The sequence below is a fragment of the Lynx canadensis genome, chromosome F1, assembly GCF_007474595.2.
Source record: "Lynx canadensis isolate LIC74 chromosome F1, mLynCan4.pri.v2, whole genome shotgun sequence".
NCBI lineage: Eukaryota > Metazoa > Chordata > Mammalia > Carnivora > Felidae > Lynx > Lynx canadensis.
The window spans coordinates 66,241,384-66,267,618 of NC_044319.2; the positions used below are offsets into that span (position 1 = coordinate 66,241,384).

At 53.9% G+C, this 26,235-nt stretch overlaps 1 protein-coding gene across 2 annotated transcripts; it reads left to right on the top strand.

Annotated features, from left to right (window-relative positions):
* The first annotated feature begins 759 nt into the window (after positions 1 to 759).
* Positions 760 to 24,896, top strand: FCRL4 (Fc receptor like 4). Of its 2 annotated transcripts, XM_030301844.1 has the most exons (12): positions 763 to 1,023; positions 3,115 to 3,135; positions 6,821 to 7,075; positions 8,125 to 8,379; positions 8,656 to 8,937; positions 9,933 to 10,220; positions 17,138 to 17,251; positions 18,340 to 18,367; positions 19,271 to 19,365; positions 19,595 to 19,663; positions 23,472 to 23,503; positions 23,602 to 24,896. In XM_030301844.1, exons 1-12 carry the CDS (start codon positions 993 to 995, stop codon positions 23,716 to 23,718), a joined length of 1,587 nt encoding a protein of 528 aa, XP_030157704.1. In that variant the 5' UTR covers positions 763 to 992; the 3' UTR covers positions 23,719 to 24,896. The 2 variants fall into 2 exon arrangements, with proteins under 2 accessions (XP_030157703.1, XP_030157704.1); XM_030301843.1 differs by lacking the exons at positions 23,472 to 23,503; positions 23,602 to 24,896 and having other exon boundaries at positions 760 to 1,023; positions 19,595 to 21,305.
* Positions 24,897 to 26,235: the final 1,339 nt, after the last annotated feature.

Here is a 26,235-nt window from a genome sequence, read left to right on the forward strand (position 1 = left end):
GGGGGTGAAGACGATGGTGATGGTGAGTGCCCTCCACCTTGGTCCCTTCTCACTGCTCAGTCCTGGAAAGACACCTCAACTTGGCTGTTACTTCCCCTGAGAATCCTCTCCTGGTTCCCCAGCCCTGGGTTAGATTTCGCTCCTTTTGGACCCTCACAGCGCTTTTCACTCGTACTGAGCCCTTCGCTGGCTCTTCTGCCCGCCCCCTTCCCATGAAAGCGTACTGACCCTTGCTTACCCCTGGACTCCCAGCACCCGGCCCCCCGCGTAAGTTACAGCTAGAGAATCCGTGTGCATCCGTCAGGACATTCCTGTAAACAAACTCTAGCTTCCAGGACCCTCAACGGAAAGTTTGGCAGTGCATTCTCCAGGAAGAGCGAGATGGGGCTATAACTGATTCTGCCGTCCACCTGCTAACCAGATCAAAGTTGGTAGCTTCCTCTGAGAAAATGAGTCAGGCCATTTTCATATGTGTCGGACGGAGCGCGAGCTGTCTTATGATTCGGATGCTTCGTCACATGTGGATGCTCGGCCGGAGGTGGTCCGGCGGAGGCCCCTGAGGTCAGAGAAGCGCATTTCGGCCTCGAAGGAGAACCTCTCCTGCTCCGGACCGATTCGAGGACGTCCCTGGATTATGTGATTCACAGCAGGTCTGCAGTGTTGCCTGGCCTCTGGCAGCAGAGAGAGCACGTGTTGCAGGTTCCCTGGAAGGCAGCGGCTGGAAGCTTCTGAGACTAAGACAACGAAAGCTTTGAGGCGCCGTTCACACCACGAAGTCGGAGCGGTACTTATTCTGCTAGACAGTGACTGTCATCACTGAGAGTCTCTGGCCCTGGGTAACGTGCTGCTGGTATTTTAAGAAACATTCCTGTACTTCCTCTTTTCACTTCGCTATCACAGCCAGCCACACTCAGAGGCACCTCGCTCTACTCACTGCCCAGCGCCGGGACCGGCCAGTCCGTCCGTCCCAGAGCATCCCAGAGCACGCGCCGATGCTCCTGTGGGCATCTCTGCTGGTCCTGGGTAAGTGGGCGAGCAGAAGCCTCTGCTCTCGGGGGAACCCGAACCTCTCCGCGAGCAAAAGCCCCCCCACCCCCTCTGGGCTGCTGAACAAATGGGTTCCACTCCTATTTCAAAATAGTAGGAAATGAACGAGAGGCGAGGTGTTAATCGAACGGTATGGGGGGGGGGTTGGGGAATGATTTCCAAAAGTGTGTTCATCGCTTGCTTTTAATTGCCTACAAAAAATTTCCTCCTACTCCCGACGTGGGCCTATTTCGCCACGTAAAATATCCACGGTTAGATTCAGTTACCTCCCTGATCACAGAGGCCCTAAATCCGTGCGAAGGGAACGTGTCCTAAACGTGAGCCGACACAGAAATGAGTTTCTGCCAGGGGGCCTGGGTGGCTCAGTCGGTTAAGCCTCCGGCTTCGGCTCCGGTCATGATCTCGCGGTTCGTGGGTTCGAGCCCCACGTCGGGCTCTGTGCTGACAGCTCAGAGCCTGAAACCTGCTTCGGATCCTGTGTCTCCCTCTCTCTCTGCCCCTCCCTTGCTCGTGGGCTCTCTCTCTCTCAAAAATAAACAAACATTTAAAAAAATTAATAAAAAGAAAGAAAGAAATGAGTTTCCACTGAGACAGTTATTTCCTTCTCTGAATCTTACAGTCATGCCCTGCTCTGATATTTGCAAGACAGAAAATAAGATGATTTCCCTTGGATTCTCCCCCCCACCCCCTCACTCCACCTCTGTACTATTTTTCAATATTGGTCCAAGTGAGGCATTAATGTCCTAGCAGCACAAGCTGATACAAATGACCAGTCGGTCACTTGTACACTAAATATTTATTAAGCTCATTTCTTGTTCCTAGCTGCTTCTCCAGACCCTAACTAGGGGCAGAGTGACCAGTGAGGCTGGCACATCACGGGAACTTGGTAAACAGTGAACGAGGGGGTATCGTGGGCACGGGGGAGAACACAGGACACAGAGGACACGGTCTCTGTCCCCAAGAGCCGGCACTCTGGTGAGGAACTCAAAGCACAAATGCAAAAGCGTTTGGCTTGAAAACAGACCACAAAAATATTCCACGATGACTCCTGAGAGAATGTGTGGTGACAGTCGTTAATTCTCGCTGATGGCAACTGATAATTAATTGCTGAGCCCCGACCACGCCAGACACTTTTCTAACAATACCCCAAGTGTGAGTCTACTCCAAGCTCCTAGCAGTCCGTGAGCTGGAACTGCGATAAATCCCACCTTGCCGATACTGGAGCCAAGGCGCAGAGACGGTCTCTCGCCCTTAAGCTCCATACAGCGGCCGTCAGGGGTCAAGTCCACACTCGCAGGAACCGTGCTGTTAGCCACCCCGCATATCCGATTTCCAGTCTCAGCGAGCTGTGATGGCTCACTAGAGCCTAGAGCAGAGTGAGGACCCTGCAGCCCAGAGGCATCCGAGAAGGCTTCAAGGAGGAGGTAGATTTCATCAGGGTGTGACCTGCCTTTTCTTGATACCGGAGGGAAGAGCCCCCAGGCAAGGAGATGGTGAAGCCAGGTCTGAGCAGCAGCCACACCAGGCTCCTGTTTATGTATTTTTTTAAGGTTTATTTATTTTTGAGAGACAGCAGGAGCAGGGGAGGGGCAGAGAGAGAGGGAGACGGGGGATCTGAAGCGGGTTCTGCACAGTCAGCACGGAGCCCCACGCGGGGCTCGAACCCACAAACCCTGAGATCATGACCTGTGCCGAAGCTGGAGGCTTCGCCCCCCCGGGGGGCCCCGCCAGGCTCACGTTTAAAGGACAGGGACAGCAGCCAGCAATGGAAGACTTACTAGTTTCACCCACTGAAACAAGACCACGAGGTCACCTTTATGGTCCCCATGTTGCCGATGAGGAAGGGGAGGCTTGGGCTTCCGTAGCTCGCCCAGCGTCGCACCGCTGAAGTCCAGGCCTTCTTCCGCCTGCGCTCTGGCCGCCACGGTGTCCCCTGACTCCTCCGGGTGGTGGGGCTGGGCACGCCTCTCCCGCCCTCGTTGGAGTGGGGCCCCGGCAGGGGGCTCTCTGGGGGGGAGGGTTCAGCTCCGGCCTCGCGTTGACCTTCACCCTCACCTCTCTTTACAGCTCCAGTCTGTGGACAGCTTGGTAAGTAGGCCCCCTCTTTCTTTCCTCTTTTCCATTTCTAGATATTCTAGTGACCGGCCTCCGTCTGGAGTGCTCTTAAGGGGAGACCTGGTCCCCGCATCCCCATCCTGAGGACACAGGCAGGGCAACGTCACCCTGTCCTATGACTCTGACCCGATGAGCCAGAGAGTCACGCTCTCAGGTCATACCTGCCGTTGTGTCAGATGAATGGAGGGGGAGGGCTGGGGCGCATGTCACAGAGGTCAAGGAGGGGCGTGCCCGCACCTGATGTGGGGTGCTGGCCGCCCTGACAGGTGCACAGAAGCCTGGGAGGGAAGGCGAGAGGTAGGTTGAGACCTCGGTGAGGGGCACCCAGGATGCAAACATCTCTGCCTCTTCACCTTTCCTGGCCCAACACAGCACCACCCCTACCATGAGCAAGCTCTCCACCCCAAAGTCCAGCAGGCTGTGTAGATGTTTTCCTGGTAACGGCTCAGATCGTGTCGCCTCTGAGCCCCCGCCCTGCCGGTCCGCAGGAAGACCAGGCTTTGGGGGAGCTGTGTCCAGGTGTTCTGGCAACCCCCAAAAATCCCTTCAGGACCACTGAGTTCATCCTGGGGGGCTGGTTGCTGTCATCCGGCCCCAGCCAGCAGGAGCCACGGCCCCCTCGTGTACACTGTCCCCTGCAGTTCCTGGGTCTGTGGCCGTCCCCCTCGGTCAGGGGACACGGACCATCTCCCACAAAACCCTGCCTAACTGGGAAGAGATTGTCACTTGGCCAGACTTTGCTAGATGCTCTAGGGTGGAGAAGAAAATACACCAAGTATCTCAGATCAGCCACTAGATGTGGTTAAGCTCACTGACTCAGTCCAAACCTCATGAGACCCCGACAAGGTGCGTCTTCTCTGAGCACACAGCAGGGGACAGCTTCCGCGGACCAGTGAGAAACAAGCTGAACACACCAGCGGAAGGTTTCCCTTCCCTCGGGTCCAAGACCCGCCTCCCAGTCCCCCCTTCCCATCCCAGATGCTTCCCAGGAACACGGACAGTAGGGGTTTCTGTCCATGGTCACTGCGAGCATGGAATCGTCTGTACGGTCCTCTAAAGAGAGACAGAAAAAGTCTGTGGAGACACAAGAACGTTTGCATCACCAAACAGAACATCAGCTTTTTCATCTAAAACAAGCATTCCCATTACTCTATAACTTTGCCCCCAACACAGGGACAGCATCCCCTTTACATTCGGGTGTAACTAAAAGATCTATTTGGGTGTTCTTGCAGACAAAGGTAAGAATGTTTAAAGTCTCCAGCCGCCCTTAAATGTGGACAGTCCTCATGTGAGCGTAAAGGCATTAACGAAAAAGCACGCCTACGGTCATTCCACTTTTAAGATTTTACGATAAATTGCATGCCCGCGTGATTGAGATTTTAGTTTTGGAAAATGGAATATTGCACATGGAAATGATCTGGTTTATTTTCTACTTCACCGGATTTAGATTACCACAGGCAATTCTGCAGAACAAAGCTCGAGTCTCATATTGATTTTTTAAACGTGGTAGGGGCCCCAGCTTCAGGCAGCACGACAGGAAGTTGGGGGAGGAGGGAGGTAACCAAAACCGCATGAGAGCTCTCCCCACCCCCCAACCCCCCAGGAAGCTTGGGTCCTTCGCCATAGAGGCAAGACCACTCCCAGCAACCCCCACTGGGGGCGGGGGGGGGTCCTCTCCTGGCTCTATTCCCCTGACATCTCCCGACCCAGTCCTGGCTGGTAACTGTCCCCAAAGTCATGAATTCCTACATCTCAGGCAGAATGCGAGAGGTCACTTTGCAATTGTACTTCCTCGGTAACACCAACACCGAGAGGTTAGCCCAACAGACTGCTGGCCCAGGCAGCAGGCCACGAAGGGGAAGGGAGTGTGGGTGGAGGTTTCCAATGGTGAGTAGCATCTCAGGGAAGAAAAACATCCCTTTCCCCTTAAGTGTCTCACTGGGGACTGCCAATTAAACAGACAAAAGACAGATTCGCAGGAGAAAGATCTGTATTCCCTTCTTACCAGGGCGCACAGAAACTGCGAGCCCGGGAGGCGGTTGGGACTTGGGGCTCAGATACCGTCTGAGCAGGGAAAGGGGCCAGGGAGGAGGACACTTCTTGGAAAACGAAGGGCTTTCAGGAAAGACACCCCGGCCCTTTGGAGAGCAGACGGCACGTTAGGGTAGTTTCGTGACGTCTGTTTAGTCCTTGCTGGTAAGAGTCCACTGCTCCTGGTTACTCCTGGGAGGCGATTTATAACGGAGTCCTTCTGGGAGGCAGGTAAGGGTGTTCAGAATAAAAAATATATATGAAATCTACTCTGAAATGCCCTCAGCTCAACATAATTTTTCAGGCCACGGTGGTGTATTCTGGGTCCGCTTCAGTGACCAGCCCTCCCAAATCTCAAAGGTACGAAACTCAGAAAATAAACACCTAGAGAGGGAAGTGCCTCCGTGGCAGTTTGTTGCTGGGGAAATGTAATTAAAAGCAAAATTTTCTCCCAGTCCAGAAATCTTCTCCACAGAGGTGGCAGAGAAAGAAAACACTTGTTGTTGAAGACAAGTCAAACCAGGGTGCGACGGGCATCTCAGGCCATCCGCTAAGAGGTCACCAGGGCACCAGGGAATCTCGACTCCTGACTCAGCTGAGCAGCCCCTCCTCCCACGGCACACAGGTCCCACGGCCAAATAGTCACTTGTCAGGCACAAGGCCCTGATGGTGCCTTCTGTCCCACACAGTTCATCCGAGCTCTATCTCAGTACCTGGGAAGACCACTGTGCGGGGTAACTGGCTTTCAGCCACCCCAGGAAAGAACGTCTGCATAGTCTGGGGCTGCTGTGCGTGTTGGAGCAGGGAGACGTCTCTGCCCCTAGCTGTCCACATCCCAAAAGGCGATGGCTCCTTCCTGAGCAGGACATTCCCCAGTGGTGAGACTGGCAAGTGTCCAAAGATTCACGTATGCTAGAAAGGAATTCCTAAAGAAAAGGAAGGCAGAGAGAAGTCTTTTCCCTGATTTTCAACGGGGAGAATTCAACTCTTACTGCACACGCTCCAGCTCCTGTCTGTCCGTCGGGGTTCCAAAGATCTTAGGGCCTGATTTCATGCAAGGCCCATATTCCACTGTCAAGAAGCAGATCCTTGAGTCTGGGGAGTGAGAAGCTTCTGGCTCCTGGCACTCGCGCTCGGTGTGCCTCTGTCTGAGCGTCACTATCCCACACCCACTTCGTGTTTCGGTAAAAATACAACTTCTCCATAATTGCATAATCAACCCCCAAATTCCTACACTTCCCCCCCGCAAACCCCCGTCGACAGCCCCCACCCCACCACGCGGCCACACCACACAAAGGCTCCTCTTAGACAGACGGCTGTAACAGGAGGGAGTCAGGAGGGACCGACCGAGGGCCCAGCCCGCATGGCTGCCCTTCCACGGAGAGCGGGGCTGGCTGGGGTCGTCCCCTGGAAGGCCAGCCTGCCCCTACAGACCACAGAGCGGCCACCGCACCCCTGGCAAAGGTGAACGCAGCCAGGAAAGCCGAGCCTAGGCAAACCGTGTTCCTCCCGACGGGGGCTTTCCTGGGGATCCCCCCAAGCCTGGTCCTCGGGTCCGTCCCACACAGACGACCGCAGCGGGGATCACAGGCGTCCCCATCTCAGGCTCTGTCTCTCTCTTCCTCAGAAGCTGCGTCCAAACCCGTGATTTCCCTCCATCCTCCATGGACCGTCGCCTTCAGAGGAGAGACAGTGACCCTGACTTGCAATGTACTTCACCTCCACGCTCCAGAGAAAATAAAACGGTTCCTTTGGTACCTTGGGAGGAGAACGCTACGCGAAACCCCAGGCAACACGCTGGAGGTCCGTGACTCCGGACAGTACAGATGCCAGACCCAGGACTCGCTCCCAAGTGACCAAGTGAACATGATCTTTTCTTCAGGTGAGCAAGCAGGTGAACTACTTAGACCTTTACAAGTCGTTTCGCGTATCCTCGCGCCCTGGGGTGGGCAGACCTGGGGGTCTTCGCTCAGCGCTAACCCTTGACTTCCAACACCGTCATTTCCCAGGGCCCCTCATTGTCTGTAGGTGTTTTTCAAAGGACTGTCGACAGACGTTAGAGTGTCATTTTCTAACACCACTCAGCAGACATCCCTGTGCCTTTACGGGGAGGAAGGAACTCGTTTAGGGGATTGCAAACTGAGGCTGCTTTAGCCCGTGCCCTCAGGGCCGGCCAGCCTCCTGCAAGAGACAAGACAGGGACACAGATGAGTTCGGAGGAGGGGAGTTTCCCCGTCAGGCCTGTGTCCCTCCCCCTCCCCCTTCCTGACACCCGTCCCTTCTCTCCTCCCACTGTCCTGCCTCAGGGGGCACCCACTCTCTCCCGGTCCTGCTTTGCCCACTTCACAGACAATGGTCTGGACCACCGCATGGGGACCGCGCAGGGGGACAGGCAGTCAGTCCCTGAGTCACCTTACAGGGGACAGAACTGACCTGTCACGAGCGTCTGAAGAGCGGGAGAATGTCCGCCAGGGACCCCGCTCCCCGTCCCTCGCCCCCGGGGTTTGTGTTTGACAAGCCTGCCACAGAGCAAACCCCAGTGCACGGTGACAGTTTCTAGTCTCTTCCCCGGAACCCCCCCCCCCCGACCCCCAGTGACTCCCGCTCGGGGCCCGGGTGAGCCGGTCGGGGGTGATCTGTAACCGCGTCCGGCAAAGTCACGGTGCGGCTCACGGTCACGTTAGAATCGTCATGCTGTGGTTCTGCCCCCGAGTGGCGGGGGGGGGGGGGTCGAGGTGGTGTGTTTGGGGTTCATTTACGACTTGCCGCTGAAGCAGGTCATACAGACTCGGGAGGGAAGGAGTGGGCCCGGGGCAGGAGACGAACCCTGCGAGAGAGACAGGAAAGACACAGCCAAGCCTTGCGACCCGAGCTGCACCCAGAGGAGGGGGCGTCCTCAGCACCAAGCCCCTGTCTGTGTGTGGCTTCCAGGCTGGCTCGTGCTCCAGACTCCACATGGCGTGTTTGAAGGCGACACGCTGGTCCTGAGGTGCCGGACGAGGAGTCGAGAGACGCTGACCTCTGTGAAGTACATTTGGAACAGAAAAGTCATCTCCGCCTCCAATCAGAGCCAGGACCTTTCGATACCACGAGCAAGTTCAAACAACAGCGGCTTCTACCACTGCACTGGGCGTGTGGACAAAATGCACACATGGAGGTCAAATACCAAGTCTGTTCAAGTTCAAGGTAAACCTTTCATTCCATGCAGATCAGCGACTCGCTCAGCGTGTGACAGGGCACCCACACATTGCCGTCCCAACGCTGGGTAACGAGGGACGCGTGTCCCCCGGCAGGCAGAGCCGCGGGGCCCCTGCGCTCGAGCTGGGGCGGAAAGAGGGGAAGGCGGGGTCCGCCCGTGTCGTGCCTTGTGTCTGAAGTTCCCCAGGACCCAGCAGCCGAGCCCGCCTGCCCCAGGGCCCCCAGGGCCGCCCTCTGAGACCTTGGTTTCCCTCTTCTCTCTAGAACTGTTTCCACACCCGAAGCTGAAAGTCACCCCCTCCCAGCCCACGGAGGGCGGTTCTGTGAACCTGAGCTGCGAAACTCAGCTGCCTCCAGAGCGGCCGGACACTGTGCTTCATTTCAGCTTCTTCGGGGACCGCAGGGTCGTGCTGTCAGACTGGAGCCGGTCCCCGGAACTGCAGATCACAGCCATCTGGAGACAAGACGCGGGGTCATACACGTGCGGGGCTGCTGCGGCCCAGGGCGTCCACAAGCTCAGCCTCCCGGTGCACGTCTACGTGCAGGGTGAGTGTGGGAGGGCCGCCGGCGGGGTGGGGGTGGGGTGGGGGCCTCCCCCACCCCCACAAACTGCTGCCTTCGCGCTGTGCAGGTGGGGACCGCCTCCTGATGGGGGCGGCTGGCCCTGAGAAGCGAGGTACGGTGATCAAAGAACCACCACCATTTTTCTAAAAACTCAGCCTTCCTTGGGAACCGTAGCGCCTCGGAACGCTAGCGGCCAGTTCGGGAAGACGAACGCGAGCCAGACGACGAGGCGCCCTGCTCCTTACTGAGCCGGCACCTTCTAGAAGGCCAGATCTGGGGCGAACTACGGAGGGGCCGGGCGTAGCCTCTTCCCAAGCAATAGCCACCCAGAGCGGGAGCGCCCGCCCACGAGCGGGAAGCACACTCGTGCGAAGATCAATACAATCACCATCTCGTCTTAGGCACCTGAGCAGGGCTCCCAGAGACAGGTGTGGTCCAGCCCAGTGCCAGCCACCGCCTGTCACTGCAGACAGGTCGCGGTCACCTGTCGCCGCAGACGATCCAGGCGGCCGCCAGGACCTCAGACAAAACTCAAACGCTGCTTTCTCTCTCCTGGGACTTCATGTCTCAGGATGGAAACAGGACGTTTAGTGAGGGTCTGGGTCCCAACTGCACAGTCTATGTACTACAACACCAGCACCTGCTGGCGAGTATATCTTTTTTTTTAATGTTTATTTATTTTTGCACACGAGAGAGGCAGAGCATGAGTGGGGGAGGGGCAGAGAGAGAGGGAGACACAGAATCCAAAGTAGGTTCCAGGCTCCGAGCCGTCAGCCCAGAGCCCGACGCGGGGCTCGAACTCACGAACCTTGAGACCATGACCTGAGCTGAAGTCGGACGCTTAACCGACTGAGCCACCCAGGGACCCCACGCTGACGAGTAGATCTTATCTTAAAGTCACGTAAAGAGTGACCCCGTCCGACACGCCAGCTCCCCCCTGCCCCCAGGCCCTCACCCGCTGTCTCGTGTCCACGCAGGGGTCCCGGTGTCCAGAGTGCTCCTGGAGACCCAGCCCCCGGAGGGCCGGGCACTTGCGGGGGAGCCTCTGGTCCTCATCTGCTCCGCGGCCGAAGGCACGGGGGACACCACGTTCTCCTGGCACCGGGAGGACACGGGGGAGAGTCTGGGGAGGAAACGCCGGCGTTCCCAGAGGGCGCAGCTGGAGATCCCTGCGGTCGGCGGGAGCCACGCGGGGGGCTACTTCTGCACGGCCGACAACGGCCACGGCCTCGCCTGCAGCTCGGTCCTGAACGTCACTGTCACAGGTGAGCCGTCCTCTCCAGCGGCCTTACTTAGCGTGGCTTCCTCAGGTTGGGGGTGGGCGTGGCCAACACCGCTGGTGATTCTGCCTCCTCCACTTTGCCATCTTCCACCGCGATACAGTTTCTTCGTGGGAACGTTGATAGGGCACGTGGGGCATGGCCGGCAGGAGCCGTTTCTCGCCCCGGAGACGACCGCACGTGCCTGCCCTCTGACCCGTCGCGTGCTGATGTCAAAGAGCCGCGTCAGCTCGTTAACAGCATCGCAGGGTCGTCCGTGTCAAGGGCACGCGTCTCTCAGGGAGGCATCGGGCCCATCGCGGCCTCCTGCGGCCCAACAGGACCAGCCATCCTGCAGGCCTGACGGTCTCAGGGCCCAGACTGCAGGGCAGGGGAGGGGACGCAGGCCCGGTCACATGCGCTCAGGGGACGGGCCTTCCGTTGGGCCCCACCGTTGGGCCCCTGTGTCTCTCCCTCTGTCCCCAAGAAGCCACAGCGGCCAGGCTCCCGCGCAGAGTTCCCAACCCCGTCGGCACCGGGCTTTCTCCGGCACCCGAGTTGCGCTGACGAGGGTGGACGGGCCTCCACGTTGCTGGGGTCAACGGCAATTCTGTCTCCGTGTCACTCGGCCGGTCACCAGCTCTCGACACAGCTGGCCCCGCCTTCCTTCCGGGACCACGTTCCTCCTTGACTCGCCAGACGCGGCTCGCTCTGTCCCCTGCCCTCGGCCAGACACTGGGTCTAGGCTTCCCTCACCGAGTCCTCCCATCTCTCCGGGCCTCTGTCCTCCGTCCTCCCTCCGTGCCCACTGTCTGCACTGTCTCACCCTGTCTCGTGACTTTAAATTTTTTTTTTTACATTTATTCATTTTTGAGAAGCAGAGTGCGATGAAGCGTGAGCGGGGGAGGGGCAGGGAGAGAGGGAGACACAGAATCCGAAGCGGGATCCAGGCTCCGAGCCGTCAGCCCAGAGCCCGGCACGGGGCTCAAACCCATGGACCGTGAGATCATGACCTGAGCCGAAGTCGGACGCTCAACCGACTGAGCCACCCAGGCGCCCCCCACCCAGGCTCAGTGACTTTAAATGCACCTCGGACTTCTCTTTGCCCACGACTCCCACACCCCCTACAGCTGAGACCTCTCACGCGTCCAGCGCTCAACCCACATGTTCCACAAGAAGGGCTCGTCCGCATCTTCAAACTGAATTCATCCCAAGGTTTGGTTGTGCCCCCGAACCAACGGCTCCTGCTTTGCCGCATCGCCGGGGACATCGAGCCCCACCCTCCTCCTTGCTGAGGCCAAAACTCAGGCCTGCCTTTTGTTCCGTCTTGCGCATCTAGGCCACCTGCGCGTCTCATCCAGCTGGCTTTTCAGGATAGGCCGGGACCTGAGCCATCCCCGGAGCCTCCCCTGCCCCCTGAGTCGCCAGTATTCCCTCCCTGCGTTATTGCGGCAACGCCCCCACGGGCCTTCTGCGTCCGCGTTTGCTCTCCACAGCCCCTTCCCTGCGCAGCATCCCGAGGAGCCTGTACCTCACATTGCTCTTCCGTACAAAGCCCCGTCCGCTGGCTTCCCGTCTCCTTCAGGGTGACGGCCATCGTCCACCAGGTCCCGCGGCTCTGCAGGACCTGCTCTCCCTCCTTCCTCCCCTCACTTCCTCCACTCCAGCCACCGCAGCCCCCTGTCTCTTCCTCAAGCCGTCCAGTTGTATTCCTGCCTCAGGGCCTTTGCACTGCTCTTCGTGATAGCCTCATACTCACCCCTCACCTCCCCCAGTGAGACCTTTTCAGTGAGACGTGCCCAGACCACCCTGGCCCTTCCTCCCCAGGGCCCCCGTGTCGTTCCTCAAAGCGCTTACCCCCACCGGCCCTGCCGTGTCTCTCTGTCCCTCCCACCGCTCCCATACTAGCCTCCCGAAGGCAGGTCTGTATTCTGACCGCTCTTGTATCCCTGGTGCCAGGACCAGGGCTTGGCCCACAGTAGGCGTTCGATAAACACCTACTGAGAGAATGAATGTTACACACACGGTTATACTGACTGCAGCAACTATCCCGGAAGGTGAAGATGGCCCTGGTGTCTCCATTCTACCGAAAAGAACTCTGAGGCTCAGAAAGGTGTGGCAATTCGTGTAAGGTCACAAAGCTCACACCTGCACACAATCACGTAGCTGTGAGAGGCGGAGGGCAAGGTCAGAAGTCCTCCGAGGAAGTCCCCGCCGTCAGCCACACTGAACGGGCCCAGAGCAGTCGGCCCTGACACAGCCGTGGACCGAGCAGGTGGCTCAGGGGCTGTGGGACCGGGGGCTGCTGTGGGGGCTGCCCGGCTGCCGTGCAGTTTCCCTTCAGCTCCCTCGGGGCGAGTCCTGTGATCACGGGGGCCCTCCTGGGTCAGGTGTTCCCACACACAGGTGCCACGGGAGCGTCCGCCTCTCACTCTGGAAATTTCTCAGCGAACGCTATGAGTGGGTGTGGTCCCGGCACAGATGGGCAGAGACCGAGCCTGGTGTCACACTCGTGCCATTTCTAGAGGGAGAAGAGGCTAGCACAGCCAGAAGCCGCCGAGGGGCGCCCCCCAGAAGATGATGCGCCGGCCCTGAACCCCAGAAAGGCTCTGCAAGCGGGAGGGCGGCCTCTGGGGAAAGGGCTCTTGTACCGAAACAGGTGTCCTCGGGGAGCCCAAAGGCGACACTCCCTGAAGTGGGCAGGAGAGAGACTGCTGGAAACTCAGAGCTGAGTGTGAACATGTTCCTCTTCCTTCCGGAGGTTAAGGTCAGTACAAGGGACCTGTGTCCTTGCCCACGCGTGCCGTCGCACTGGCGTGCACGACTCTAACGGGTGTCATCCTCCGCTCTCACGGAGTAAGCAGACGTCGAGGGTTCGGTTGGCCAATGACAGAGAGGGGATTTCTCACAAAATCTTTTAAATTCGTGGGCCTTGGTTCGTGTGGTTTCCCCCACAGGAATGCATCTCTCACCGGCCCGGAGGCCGGAAGTCTGAGATCAGGACGCCTGTGTGGTCGGGTTCTGGGAGGGCCCTCTCCTCCCCTTGCAGACAGCGGCCTTCCTGGAGCACCTGTGTCCTCACATGGCAGAGAGGGGTGACGGGGGCGGGGGTGTCTCGGGTGTCTCTTCTTGTAAGGACACTAATCCCATCATGGGGCCCCCCCAGACGTCATCTAAACCTGATGACCCCCCCCCAAAGGCTCCATCCCCAAAACCGTCACACTGGGACTCCAGGCTTCCTCAGTATAGGAATCTTGGGGGAGACACAATTCAGTCTGTAGAATGGGCTGAAGGTGGCCAGGGTGATGCTGTGTGGGAGCAGACCTAACTTGTGGGGACGTCCCCTGAACGGATCGGAAGGTAGCACGAGGTTCCCAAGGGCCTGGGGCGTAGCGTGAGGGTGCCAGACGAGACCTAACACTTGCCTGGACGCCACCCGCCACATCGGGAAGCGTTCAGAGCGCTTCACGTATGTCCACAATACACCAACAACAGCGGAAAAGGAAACTGAGGCACAGGGAGATGAAATAATGGTCTGTGGCCACACGGCGGGAGGAGCCAGGATCTTAACCCACCGATCCAGTTGTGCGGTCTACACCTCCCTCTCTCTTCTCCCACCTGTATTGAGACAGAATTGGCATAATTGGTGGTACATATATGATGATATATACAACATGATGACGTGCTCTATCACGTGGGACGACTGCCGGCAACGGGCGGGTTAACACTCCACCACCTCACACCAGCATCGTGTGCGCACGGGTGTGCGTGGGGAGGACATTTAGGACCTGCTCTCGGCAGCTATCGCGTGTGCGGCGCGGTGTCCCGAACTGTAGCGACCACGCGGTGCGTTACACGCCCCGCACTGGCTCCTCCCATGACCGGAAGGTTGTGCCCTTTGGCTAACATCCGCCATCTTGCTCTCCCCCCAGAGCCCCTGGCCACCCCAGCTGTTCTGTTTCTACGACTTTGGCGTTTCTAGATTCCACATCTAAGTGAGCTCTTACAGTATTTGTCTTTCTGTCTGACTTATTTCACTTAACATAATACTCTCAAGTCTCATCCATGTTGCTGCTAATGGCAGGGTATCTTTTTTATGGCTAATAGTGCATCGTATATATGATGGAATACTATTTTTAATATATACGGTGAAATATATGTATGATGGAATATTATATATAATATATGGTGAAATATTATATATGATGGAATATTATATATATAATATATGATGGAATATCATACATTATATATGATGGAATATTATGTATAGAATATATATGATGGCATATTATATATATTATATGTGATGGAATATTATATATAATATATATGGTGGAATAGTATATGTAATATATATGGTGGAATATATATATGATGGAATATTATATATATAATATATGATGGAATATATATATGATGGAATATTTTATATACATGATGGAATATCATATATATTATATATGATGGAATATTATATATATGATTGAATATTATATATGATTGAATATTATGTATATAATATATTATGGAATATTATATATATAATATATTATGGAATATCACATACATTATATATGATGGAATATTATGTATATAATGTATATGATGGAACATTATATATTATATATGTGATGGAATATTATATATAATGTATGTGATGGAATATACATCATATATATATAATAATGACATATACCATATTTTCTTTGTCCAATTGTTTGATAATAGACGCTGAGGTATTGTCCTGTCCTGGCTACTATAAATAATGCTGTCAAGAACATGGGGAGACAGATGTCTCCTCCAGATAGTAATTTCGTTGTCTTCAAATGCATAGCCGTAAGTGAGATTGCTGGATCACATAGTTCTGTTTTTAATTTTTTTAAGGAACCTCCATACTGTTCTCCACAGTGGCTGCACCAACTCGCATTCCCACGAACAGCGCATGTGGGTTTTCTCCACATCCTCGCCGACACTTGCTACTTCTTGCCTTTCTGATCATAGCCATTCTGACAGGCGTGACTCGGTATCTCCTTGTGGTTTTGATTTGCATTTCCCTGTTGATGAGGGATGCTGAGCCCCTTTTCATGTACCTGTTGACCAGTCAGATACCTTCTTTGGAAATCTTTGCATCTATATGCATCAGGGATATCGCTCTGTACTTTTCTCCTGGCGTCCTTATCTGACTTTGGTGTCAGGGTGATGTTGGCCTCATAAAATAGTTTGGAAGTGCTCACTCTTCTTCGGTTTGGGGAAAGACTTTGAATGGATTGGAGTTAAAATTCTTCTTTAAATGCTTCGTAGAATTCACCGGTGACACCATCTGGCCCTGGGCTTTCTTCATTGGGTGGGTTTTATTATTGACTCAATCTCCTCACTCATTACTGGTCTGTCCAGTCTTCATGAATCAGTCCTGACAGGTTGTATGTTTTTAGGAATTGGCCCATTTCTTCTAGACTGTTGGAGGTGATGGAGCGCAACTGTTCTGTGCCTTTCAAACTAAAACGTATTTCAACTCCTTTCCCCAGAGGAGCCATTTCTTCTAGGAAATGGGGTTACCAGGGAGGGGAAAGACTTGCTCCCTGCTCGTTAAATCTGGAACCCTAGGTACCCTAGGCGTGGCTGATTCTGATTTGGCACAGGTGGACGCCCAGGCGGGCAATGGGGAAAGACTCACTCTAGGACACACAGCCAAGCTGCTGTGTCCCTGGATTTCTCCCTGGCATTCCACTCCTCTGGTTTAGCTGTCATGGTGCGGGGGGGGGGGGGGGGGGGCTGGCAACTCCCCACGAACACCGTTTGCAGGCAGAATCACTCATAGGTGTGTTGATTTTGTCAGGAAGGGAAAGCATAGAGACAGAAATGCCACCAATGGCCGGTGGCCCTGGGTGCTGAGTGCCTACCTTGTGGCAGGAACCACAGACACAGAGTGCCATGTAGTTAAGTGGGAATCATAATTAACGTTGCTGTGCTTCTGGTACGCGAATGTTCTCTGTGTAATCCTGTGGCATCCGAAGTCTGAATCTGGTTTCTGTCAGGACCAAGAATCTGCATGCAAACACTGCCACCCCCACCGACTCTTTGCCCCTCTAGTCTGGGTTTGCTTTTTAGCCCTTACCGTCACCAGACATGTTATAAATGTATTTGCTTATTGTCTGCCTCCCCTCCCTGGACTGTAAGTTCCATGAGGGCAGGGACCTCGCAGTCCTGTTCACTGTTCTGTCCTCAAGGCCTGGCACATGGCAGGACTCAATAAATGGCTACCGAATGAATGAATGAGCGAATGAGTGAATGAATGCATCAGCCACATGAAATCTCTTGAATGAGGAGAATGGATCCAATGGAAAAGTCAGAAACCCCTGACAACTGAGTTTATTGCTTCCCTCGGCTTCTCTCCTCCCCTTCAGCGCTTCTAGGAGGGGCGAGGCAGTGCTGTTTCCCTCTGGCGTCCCAGCGTGGTTTTAATGGCGAGCCATGTCCGAGCTGCTGCTGGTTCCCCGCGTGCCCGTCAGCAGTGATATGCGCTCTCTTTCTCAGCGGGCTGCCGAGCCAGCCTCATGTGGCATCTTCCCGGGTGGCCGGGGCCAATTCCCAAGAGGCCAGAGTACAAGAATACGGACTTTCCAGAGAGAGGGTCCCCTCAAATGCTAATCTGGAGCTGGTGTCCGTGGGTGAGCGGAGGGAGCTGGCTGCGTTCTCCCCTCTGCCCTGGCCCCCCAGACCCTCAGCCTGGAGCCTCCTACCGGAGCGCAGGGTCCCATCCCGCCCCTCAGGCTGCCTCCTGTGTGCACCGGCCCGGGCCTAGCCCTGGTCAGCTAGGTTCCTCTCTCACTCCAGGGCTCAGGACCCCAGCCGAGCTGAGGAAAGTTCCAGGACGTCCTGGCCCTCTCTCCCCGGGGCTCATGCAGGCTCTCCCCCCTCAGGCACTCCAGGGAACAGAATGGGCCTCATTGCTGCGGGAGCCACTGGGGGACTGCTCAGCGTTCTTGTCCTGGCTGCAGGCCTGCTGATTTACCGCCGGCACCAGAGGAAGTCAGGTTTGTGTTCTCTCTTACCCGCTGCTAGAGGCCAAGCCCGGTCCCTGCCGAGCACCCCGCTCCCTGGAGCACCCACCATTCTCCCCGCTCACCGCCCTCAACACCCACAGACATACACCCTCCTCCTGAGGTGTGAACAGGTGCTGTGGTTGAGGGTTGCTTGCAGCTGGCCGGGTTCTCTAAGTCTTGAGTGAAAGGTAGGAAGGAAGTAAACTTCTTAATGTCAAGTTCCAAAAACTTAATACGGACAGTTTCCCCTTGCAGTTTTTTGGCTCAAATGGTCACTCAGCTACACACCGCAGCCCATCTGAATCCCCCACAAATGGGCGTTCAAGAGACACCAAAGGGCTGTGAGAAGGGAGGCTGGCTAATCTCTATCCTCCTTCCTCCTTGGAGACTTCCCCGTGTCAAAGCCTGAAGCTGCCGTCCTGTGCTCCAAGGGCTGGGCTCTCCACGGGCCAGCCCGCCCTCCTCCCCTCCTCCCCTCCCCGGGGGAGAGCCGCACACTTCCAGAGGCTTCTGCCTTAGTCCCATCAGGATAGTTCAGACGCGAGAGAGCCTAGTGTGGAAGACGGGCCCAGAAGCTATTTCAGCTCTAGTACAACCACCCTCCAACTCGGCCTCTTGATCTAATCAGCTCGGTTCAACCCACCACGTTGTTCTCGGCACCATCCACGTGGCTGCATGGGCCACTTTGGATCTGGACCGCGAGCCTCCTTAGCAGGCCTGAGTCGGAGCCCGAGACTCCTCTGGGCATGAGCACAGATGCTCCGTGACATCCCCTCACTGCTCTGCAAGAGAGACCCTTTGGTCCCCGGCAGTATTCCTTGAGGTGTATCATCTCTGCCTTGAACCCTCGTCAAGTCTCAGACGATTGCATATTCGGCCCAGGAACGTATAGCCCTATCCCCAGCAAGCTACGCGCTTTGTTCAGTCCTTTTCCGGATCATTTTCCTAAAAGTCCAGGACCGGGTGCATGGTCTCAGTGGACTTTTTCTGATGGCCTCTCTAAGCCAGTTTCCCTTCATGAAGCTTTTGGGAAGGAGCGCCCTCTGCTGACACAAATGTGCCTTTGCTTTGTTTTGCAGGAGATGGTTCTCCAGGAAACACAACCAGGTGAGGCCTCAGGCTTCCGGTCTTCCAAGAATAGACTATGCAGGACTGTGGTTTTACAAAATTAGCTCACGTGGTGTCTTTCTGCCCCTGTGGCTAGGTGCCCACGTTTTCACATCCCCGGAAATGAGCAAAATCACAACTTCTAGAACCTTCCAATAGTTCGTATTATGGATTTTGCATGTATTTAGATCCATTTATTTGAAATGCATCCATTCACCCAAATGGGTAATACCAAAGATTTTAGGTTTTCTAGGTGGGCGCAGAATATTTCTGGAGCAGACAAGACTCTGGTCAGGCAACGTGTTGCTGTAAATGTGTGCACAACTGTTCCAGCTTTCAGGGAAGTCTCACATGTGCACATGTACTCATCAGACTTTGTGTCTTTAACTTTGGTTTGGAGAATCTGGTTCTTCTACCTACGCGTCTCAGTCTTGGGTTATAGCCAGTGACTGGGAGCACAGACTGTGTCTAATTCCTTCTGGAATTGTCCGGGTAAGACCGTGTGAAGACACTTAGTCAACACCTCCTGGTGATGAGGCGAGGCTTTTTTAACCAATTGAGTGTGACCGTTCTGTCTATGGGATGGTTGTTACAATGATGTCAGACACTGGCCAGCCTTGTCCCCAAAAGTCTGCCCATACTGTGGTCCTAGGGTTTCTTTCAAAAGAACAGTCTGGCTCTATATGGACCTACTGAAGGTCCAGTTAAACCATTCCTGGTCTCTGGTCCCCTGCCATCTGCTGATTCCCCTCTCCTCTTCCCCGCCCCGCCACGCCCCTTCCTCTCTGGGTCCCTGGCCCCCGCTGTCCGCCGATGTCCCCCATGCCCCTTCTTCTCTGGCCATCCTGCTGCTGTGCATCTTATGATGTTCCAGGGATGATCATGTGTTTCCATGTGTCACAGGAGCTCTCCCGCCACAGGCCCAGGACAGGCCCCCCATGGCAGGTGCCAGGGACAGAAAGACAGCCCAGTGGAGCTCCAGCATTTGTACGGCAATGGTGAGGAGTCCCCGTAGGGAAGCTGCTCCCGCCTGAGCCCGGGAAAGATAATGTGCTGGATGCCTGGAGAAAGCCCTGGTGTCCTTACGGCATCCCAAACCCAAACGCCCCGAGAAATCACTGCTTCATTCTGTGTCCAAGAAGTGTGGGGAGGAAGCTTAGGAAGAAACCTGTGTAGCACATAACCACTGACGGCAGCAGCCTTGAAAGTGCCATTTCTCCTTTCCAGGGAGTCTCGGAGAGGGACACTTGGTATATTCTGAGATCCAGACTATTCGACCGGGGCAAGAAGGGGAAGGTAAGTCACTGGGGAAGATCCTGGTTGCAAACTATACTCCTTCATTCAACACGTGTTTACTGAGTACCCCCTACGTGCTAGGCGCCGCAGTGAGTACACGGAGTCGATCGGCAGACAAGGCAGGTGGAAATCCCTGTAGGCGGAGCTTAGATTCCAAAGAGAGAAGACAGACTCCAAAAGATGCTTCGTGTATCTCCTGACGATCAGATCCTTCTGATCGATATTGTGACCGTGAAGGCGGACGTCTGAAAATTTCCCTGAAGTAATGAATTAAGTATTTAAGTAATGAGGCTTACAAGCCACCCGCTATGTGGTGAGACGTGTGTAGATACACGTTCACATAACGTATATAAATATAGACACATATGTTCAGTTCATTCATATAAACAGCCCCATGTAGCCAATATACGGAACAAGCGAGACTGAGGACTTAATTACAAAAATGTGTTTCCCCACTGTTTCTTGAAACTTTGCTCTGCGGGAGATCTTCCCACACGCTCAGGGTGAACATTTTGGCAGCAAAGGCTTTTCAGTACACTCTCCATTCTCGTAGGGAACAGACAGCAGGTGGACACGGTATGTCACAGTGTCAAGTCAGCAGCTAGAATATCCAGTTCGAGATGTTCATCAAAACTTAGCCCTCCGCTAGTTCAGGCAAACTTCAGAACGGGAGCTGGTGGTGGTGAGAGGGCAGGGTGGAGTTGGCCTCTCTGTTTCTGTGGCTGGTCTCCCTTCACCATCCTGGAGGGTGCTGGGGACCTGGGTGGGAAAGGACTCGCCCGGTTGGTGCTTGGGAGCTGGCGTCCACCTGTCTGGCAACAGGTGCAGAAGAAGGCCGTTCCTTGAGAGGTGAGTGAGTGCTGTCTTCTGACTTCCCGCCTGACACTCCTTCCTGCCGCTCCTTGGTACAGCGGCCGTCTCTAATCCAGCAGTTTTTGTGACCCTTCAATGGCCTCATCCCCACCCGCTCGCATCCAGCTTCCCACCGTTGGAGTCCTTTGGGAGCCGTGGGCCCTACTGGGCTGGGGCTCCATGGCTGCACTCCCGTCTCCTGTCCCAGCTGGACACATCTGTCCATGGGGACACCTAAGGATAGGTGACAGATAGTCAGTTAAGTTTAACAAATGTATCCAGTCCCAGACCCACCACCACCATCAGGACATAGAACACTCCCAACACCCCGGGAAGTCCCCTCCTGCCCCTTTGAGATAACTTTTCCAGCTCTGCCCCAGCCACCAATGGCCCACTTTCTGTCCCTGGAGTTTTGCTTTTCTATAATTTCATGTAAATGAAATCATATGCAATGTAGTCTCTTTGTCTGGCCTCTTTCCCATAACATAATGTTTTGCAACTCATCCATATTCTAGCATATTATAAGTAGTTCACTACTACTTTTTCTGATGTGGAAAAAGCTGTACATATTTAATGTATACAACTGGACGATTTGAGGATAAGTATATGCCAGCGAAGCCATCACCACCCTCAAGGCCACAAGCATGGGTAGTATCTCCTAAAATTTTATTCCCCCCATTCTTATTTTTTATTATGATCATTACTATCATCATCATGATTATTATGTGTGTGTGCGGTTAGGACACTTAACACAGATCTACCCTCTCAGCAAATCGTAAGTATGCAATACGCTATCGCCAGCTACAGGCACAGTGCTCCCTAGTGGATCCACAGAAGTCACTCATCCTACGTAACTTAAACCCTGTACCCTTTGACCATTCCTTCTGTTCGCCCTCCCACAGCCCCTGGGTACCACTATCCTACCGTCTGTTTCTATGAGCTTCACTAGTTCAGATTCTGCACATAAAGTGAGCACGTGCAGGATTTTTCTTCCTGTGCCTGGCTTCGTTTACTTAGCACAGCAACGTCCAGGCCCACCCATGGTGTCAAAATGTCAGGATTTCCTTCTTTGTTACGGACGAATTATATTCCAGTGTGTGTGTGTGTGTGTGTGTGTGTGACATATTCTTTACCTATTCATCTGTTCGGGGACACTTAGGTGGTTCCCATGTCTTGACTACCGTGAATAATGCTGTAGCAAACACGGGGTGTAGCTATCTCTTCAGGATCCTGATTTTTAATTCCTTTGGGTGCAAACCCAGAAATGGGATTGTTGGATCATATGGTAGTTCTATTTGTAATTATTTGAGGACCCTCCCTATTGTCTTCCACGGTGGCTGCACCGACTTACATCTCCACCAACAGGGCACAAGGGCTACCTTTCCTCCTCTTCCTCCCCAACACTTGTTAGCTCTTGCCCTTGTAATGACAGCCATCCTAACGGGTGTGAGGTGACATCTCATGGTGGCTTTTATTTGTATTTCTCTAATGACCAGTGATGTTGCATAGTCCCTTTCCAGCATCTGCTGGCCATCTGTCTTTGGAGAAATGTATATTCAGGTCTTTTGCCCGTTCTTAGTTGAGGCAGTAGTGGGAGGATTCTGGCTATTGAGTTCCCTGTGTTCCTTATATATTTTGGATATTAACCCCTTATCAGATATATAGCGAGCACATATTTTCTCCCACTTCATAGGTGGCTTTTCCAAATACAGCAGCTCACTTGCAAATTAAAATCCCCTGTATCTTCGTAGTAGAAATCTCCACTGTAGTCTAATCTTGCACTTGTATTACAAATGGCATTAGGGCCTTCCCAAGATCACAAATCCAGCAAAAGACGAACCGAAGACCAAGTCTTCTGTCTTGCTGCAAGATCTCCTGCTTATAGAGCCTATCGCCGTCCTTGACCAACACTGACCACCTGCCTTGTCCGTCACTTGGCTTTCTCAGCCACCCCCATGAGCCAGGACCCTTTGAGTGGCAGAATCAGAACTGCCTCCAAGTTGCTGGGGTTAATTGAATGCGTCTTCTAGAATTACCTTGATCACGTACTGTTGTTCACACTCTTTAACGGATTCGTCAGAACACCACTGAAGTTGAGCACTGTGTTGGTGGACAACTTCTATCTCAGGCACTTTATTTACTAATGATCTGTAGCAAGACTTCTTCCCCAGTTCCCTGAGGTTTGCATGAAACCCCTAAAATTGTACACATAGTTCGACACGTATGACTATAATTCTGGGAAGAGAGAACTTAGGTTCTATCACATCGTTAAGAAGATCTGTAACCCTGAAAGGTCGATGGTAAGAACACAGTGATAAAGAGAAGCCTCAATTGTCCCAGAAGCATTTTTTATTAGGCTCTGTCTCCATACATCACTATGTGGCTATGATGCTTCCATCCAGTTCTCGGAGACTCTTAATTCCCAACACGTAGGATCTGGCAAATACCATCAGCTAAACCTCCCTCTCACTGCAGCTCCCTTTCTGGAGAACCGTGGAGATAAAGTTAAGAACGAGAACCCGTTAACGTGACAGAGGGTTTTCCCGCGGGCACGCACGTGAAGCGCTCTCATGGGAACCCGCCGAGCAGTCAGCGGGGTACTCTGAGGTTGGAGTCAGGAGGAGGTGCTGTTAGCTAAGAGAGGCAAAGATTAAAGCAGAGAGAAATTCTGTGTTGACACGTGGTAAAGGCAGGAAGCAAGGTTTCTTGGCGTGGTCGTGAGGAAGGACCTTACAGATCAATGGAGATTACAGACAGCTTGCAGAGGGCTGGGCTACGAAACGGTAAGACAGAACACCACCTGTGCTGTGGGGCACATTGGGGGTCGGGGGTGGGGGGGAAGCAGAAGCAACCGTGCAAAGGGTTCAGTGGCTCCCAGCCTCTGGGGGGAAAGCTCGCAGCCTGGGTTGAGCGGGTCGGGATGCCCGCAGTTCAGCGAGTGCCTTTCCCTCCACAGCCAGTGCCTCTGGAGCGTCCCTAGAGGACGAGGTGAGTGTCCGTCCCTGCCTGTTTTCTCTCCCACCACTCCCTACAGCCCCATCCTCTCTCCCTGTTCCCGAATCTCCTTCCTCTTCTTTCCACCCCAGCATGCCGCAGTTATCTACTCCTCGGTGAAGACACAGCTCCAAGGGGACTCTGCCGGAAAGGTCAGGTCTCAGCATGAAGATGCCACGGACAGTTACGAGAATGTCCCACCTGCGTGACTCATCCCTGCCCCGAAGCCCCAGCTCAGTGTAGTCCTCAGGGTCCCGGGAGTGACCAGCTGGTCCCAACTGCCCACGTGCTTTCACATCCGCGACTCCTGATTCACCTTCTCTGAACTGGTGATGGGGCAGCCGCTGAAAGACTTGCTCAGGTGACCAGGATCACGGGTAAGAGAAGACCCTGGACCCCTGCTCGGAGCCTAATGTCATGTGCTCCCCACGGTCCCGTTTAGGGAAAAGGAAGAAGGGTGGAGAAGCACTCCTGTTGAAAAACAGAAGCACAGGTTTTGGTGACTTGGGATTTGCACAAAGGCACGCCTGAGTGACTCAGGTCTCTGCTCAATGCGTCCCCAACAACTGTCCCACTTGGGGTCATCTGCATCAGTTGGCTTAACCATGCACAGTGCCCAGGTCCTTCCCACACCAAGCCCAGGGCCACCTCTCCTGCCTACACTGCTTACAGTCAGGATTGCGCTGTAGACAAAAGAATCCACACCACTAGTTTGCAGAGAAAAGAATTTAAATAGGGTATTAATTAATTAATTGGGGTATTAAGAAGCAGGCTCTAGGCTGAGCTTCCAAAAGCAAAGGTAATTATGTTAATGTTATTTAAGACAAAGATTTTTCACACTAGAGAAAAAAATACAAAAACAAAATTAATAACCCTACAAACCCTAATTGGAAATATCCGCAGAAGTTGATATCAAGCTCTTTTTAAAAAAGATATTTATTTCCTAGGTCTGTCCACTGAAAAGGCCTATAAATAATTAGCAACCCAACAGCAGTGAGCATCCCTCCCATAGGCTGTGCTTTCCAAACACAATTTCCCACCCAAGGGTACTGGGCTGTCTTTCTTGCAGGAGGCATGTGTTTAGTTACTGAATAGTTGATATGAGAATAAGTAATTCTTCCAATAAATGAAGAAGGAATGAAAGGCACAGAAAACCACTCTTTTGATGGCAAATTTCATGGAACACCCACTGATTAGGTTAGCATCAAAAACCAGACAGCCTAACACTCTGTGCCTCCTGATGGAAGTATTCAATGTCACCTACAAAGTACTCATGCCCAAGATATCAAAATTGAATCCAATCAAGTTTCTAGACCCAACAACCAGCTGACAGGAAATACGAGGGGCTACAGCAATCAATAAAATCCATGCTGTGGAAAAATCTACAGGACAAGTGACCCAGTTTCTTCAACAAGCAAATGACAAGAAGAAGGAAGGGAAGGGGGGGAGGGGAGACAAAAAAGGAAGAGAAGGGGAGGAGAGGGAAGGGGAGGGGAGACAAAAAAGGAAGAGAAGGGGAGTGGAGGGGAGGGGAGGGGAGGGGAAGGAAGGGAGGAGAGGGGAGGGAGGGAGATGGGGGAGGAGGGGAGGGAAAAAGGAAAGGAAAGAGGGAGAAAACCTATAAGCTAAGTGAGACTTGACATACATCAACCAAAGAGACCTTATTTGGATCCCACCTCAAACCAAGTTAGGAAAAATACTACTTAGGAAATTCTAAAGGAAATTTGTACACTACTGTTAAGAAATTATTGTCTGTTTTCGGTATAAGTGATAGTGTTATAGTTATGTTTTTATCTTTTTTACATTTATTTATTTTTGAGAGAGACAGAGCACAAGTGGGGGAGGGGCAGAGAGAGAAGGAGACACAGAATCCAAAGCGGGCTCCAGGTTCCGAGCTGTCAGCACAGAGCCCGACGCGGGGCTCCAACCCCCAAACCACGAGATCATGACCTGAGCCAAAGTCGGACGCTCCACCCACTGAGCCCCCAGGCGCCCCGTACTTATGCTTTATTTTACAAATAGAGTATTCATCTTTAAGAACTCATGCTGGCATATTCGTAGATTAAGTGCCACAGCCTTGTTTGAAATAATCCAGTAGGGCGGGGCAGGTGGATGAAAGGGGGCCAGCCGCGTGCACCATTTCTGAAGCCTGGTGACAGGTACGCTATGGGCGGAAGGGGCTCACACTAGCCTCTGCTCTGTAGGTTTTTAATCTTCCACAATAAAGCACTAAAATATCCACACCCGGACGCGGTCTCTTTCGGTGACCGCCAGCACCTCCGCCCTGGCGAGGGCCCCCCTCGCCCATCACAGCGGTGGGCTTGTGGTCCCTGCTGGCGTTTTTCCCCCACACCACCCATTCCTGGCGCCGCAGTCGGGCTGTGTTCTCAAACTCGCAGTGAAGTCCCCTCTCCCATCAGCAGACGCAGGGCCCTGGCTTGCCCACAGCGCTCCCCCCCACCTCCCTCCCGTGACCTCCCGCCTCTCTCCTTCTCATCACTCAGCTACAGACACTGTAGCCCCCCTAAAGCCTGCAGGGAGAGCCCTTCCCCCCGGATGGCCGTCAAGGCCTTGAGACCCACCCTGAAACGCGTGTATTTTGGAAACTCTCACCCCGATCTCCAGTAGCCCATCTCCCTCGTCTCTTCTCCCCTTAGCATGTCACTGTGAAACACGCTACAAAACTCACCTATTACGCTTCCTGTACGTCAGCCCTCGAGAAAGTG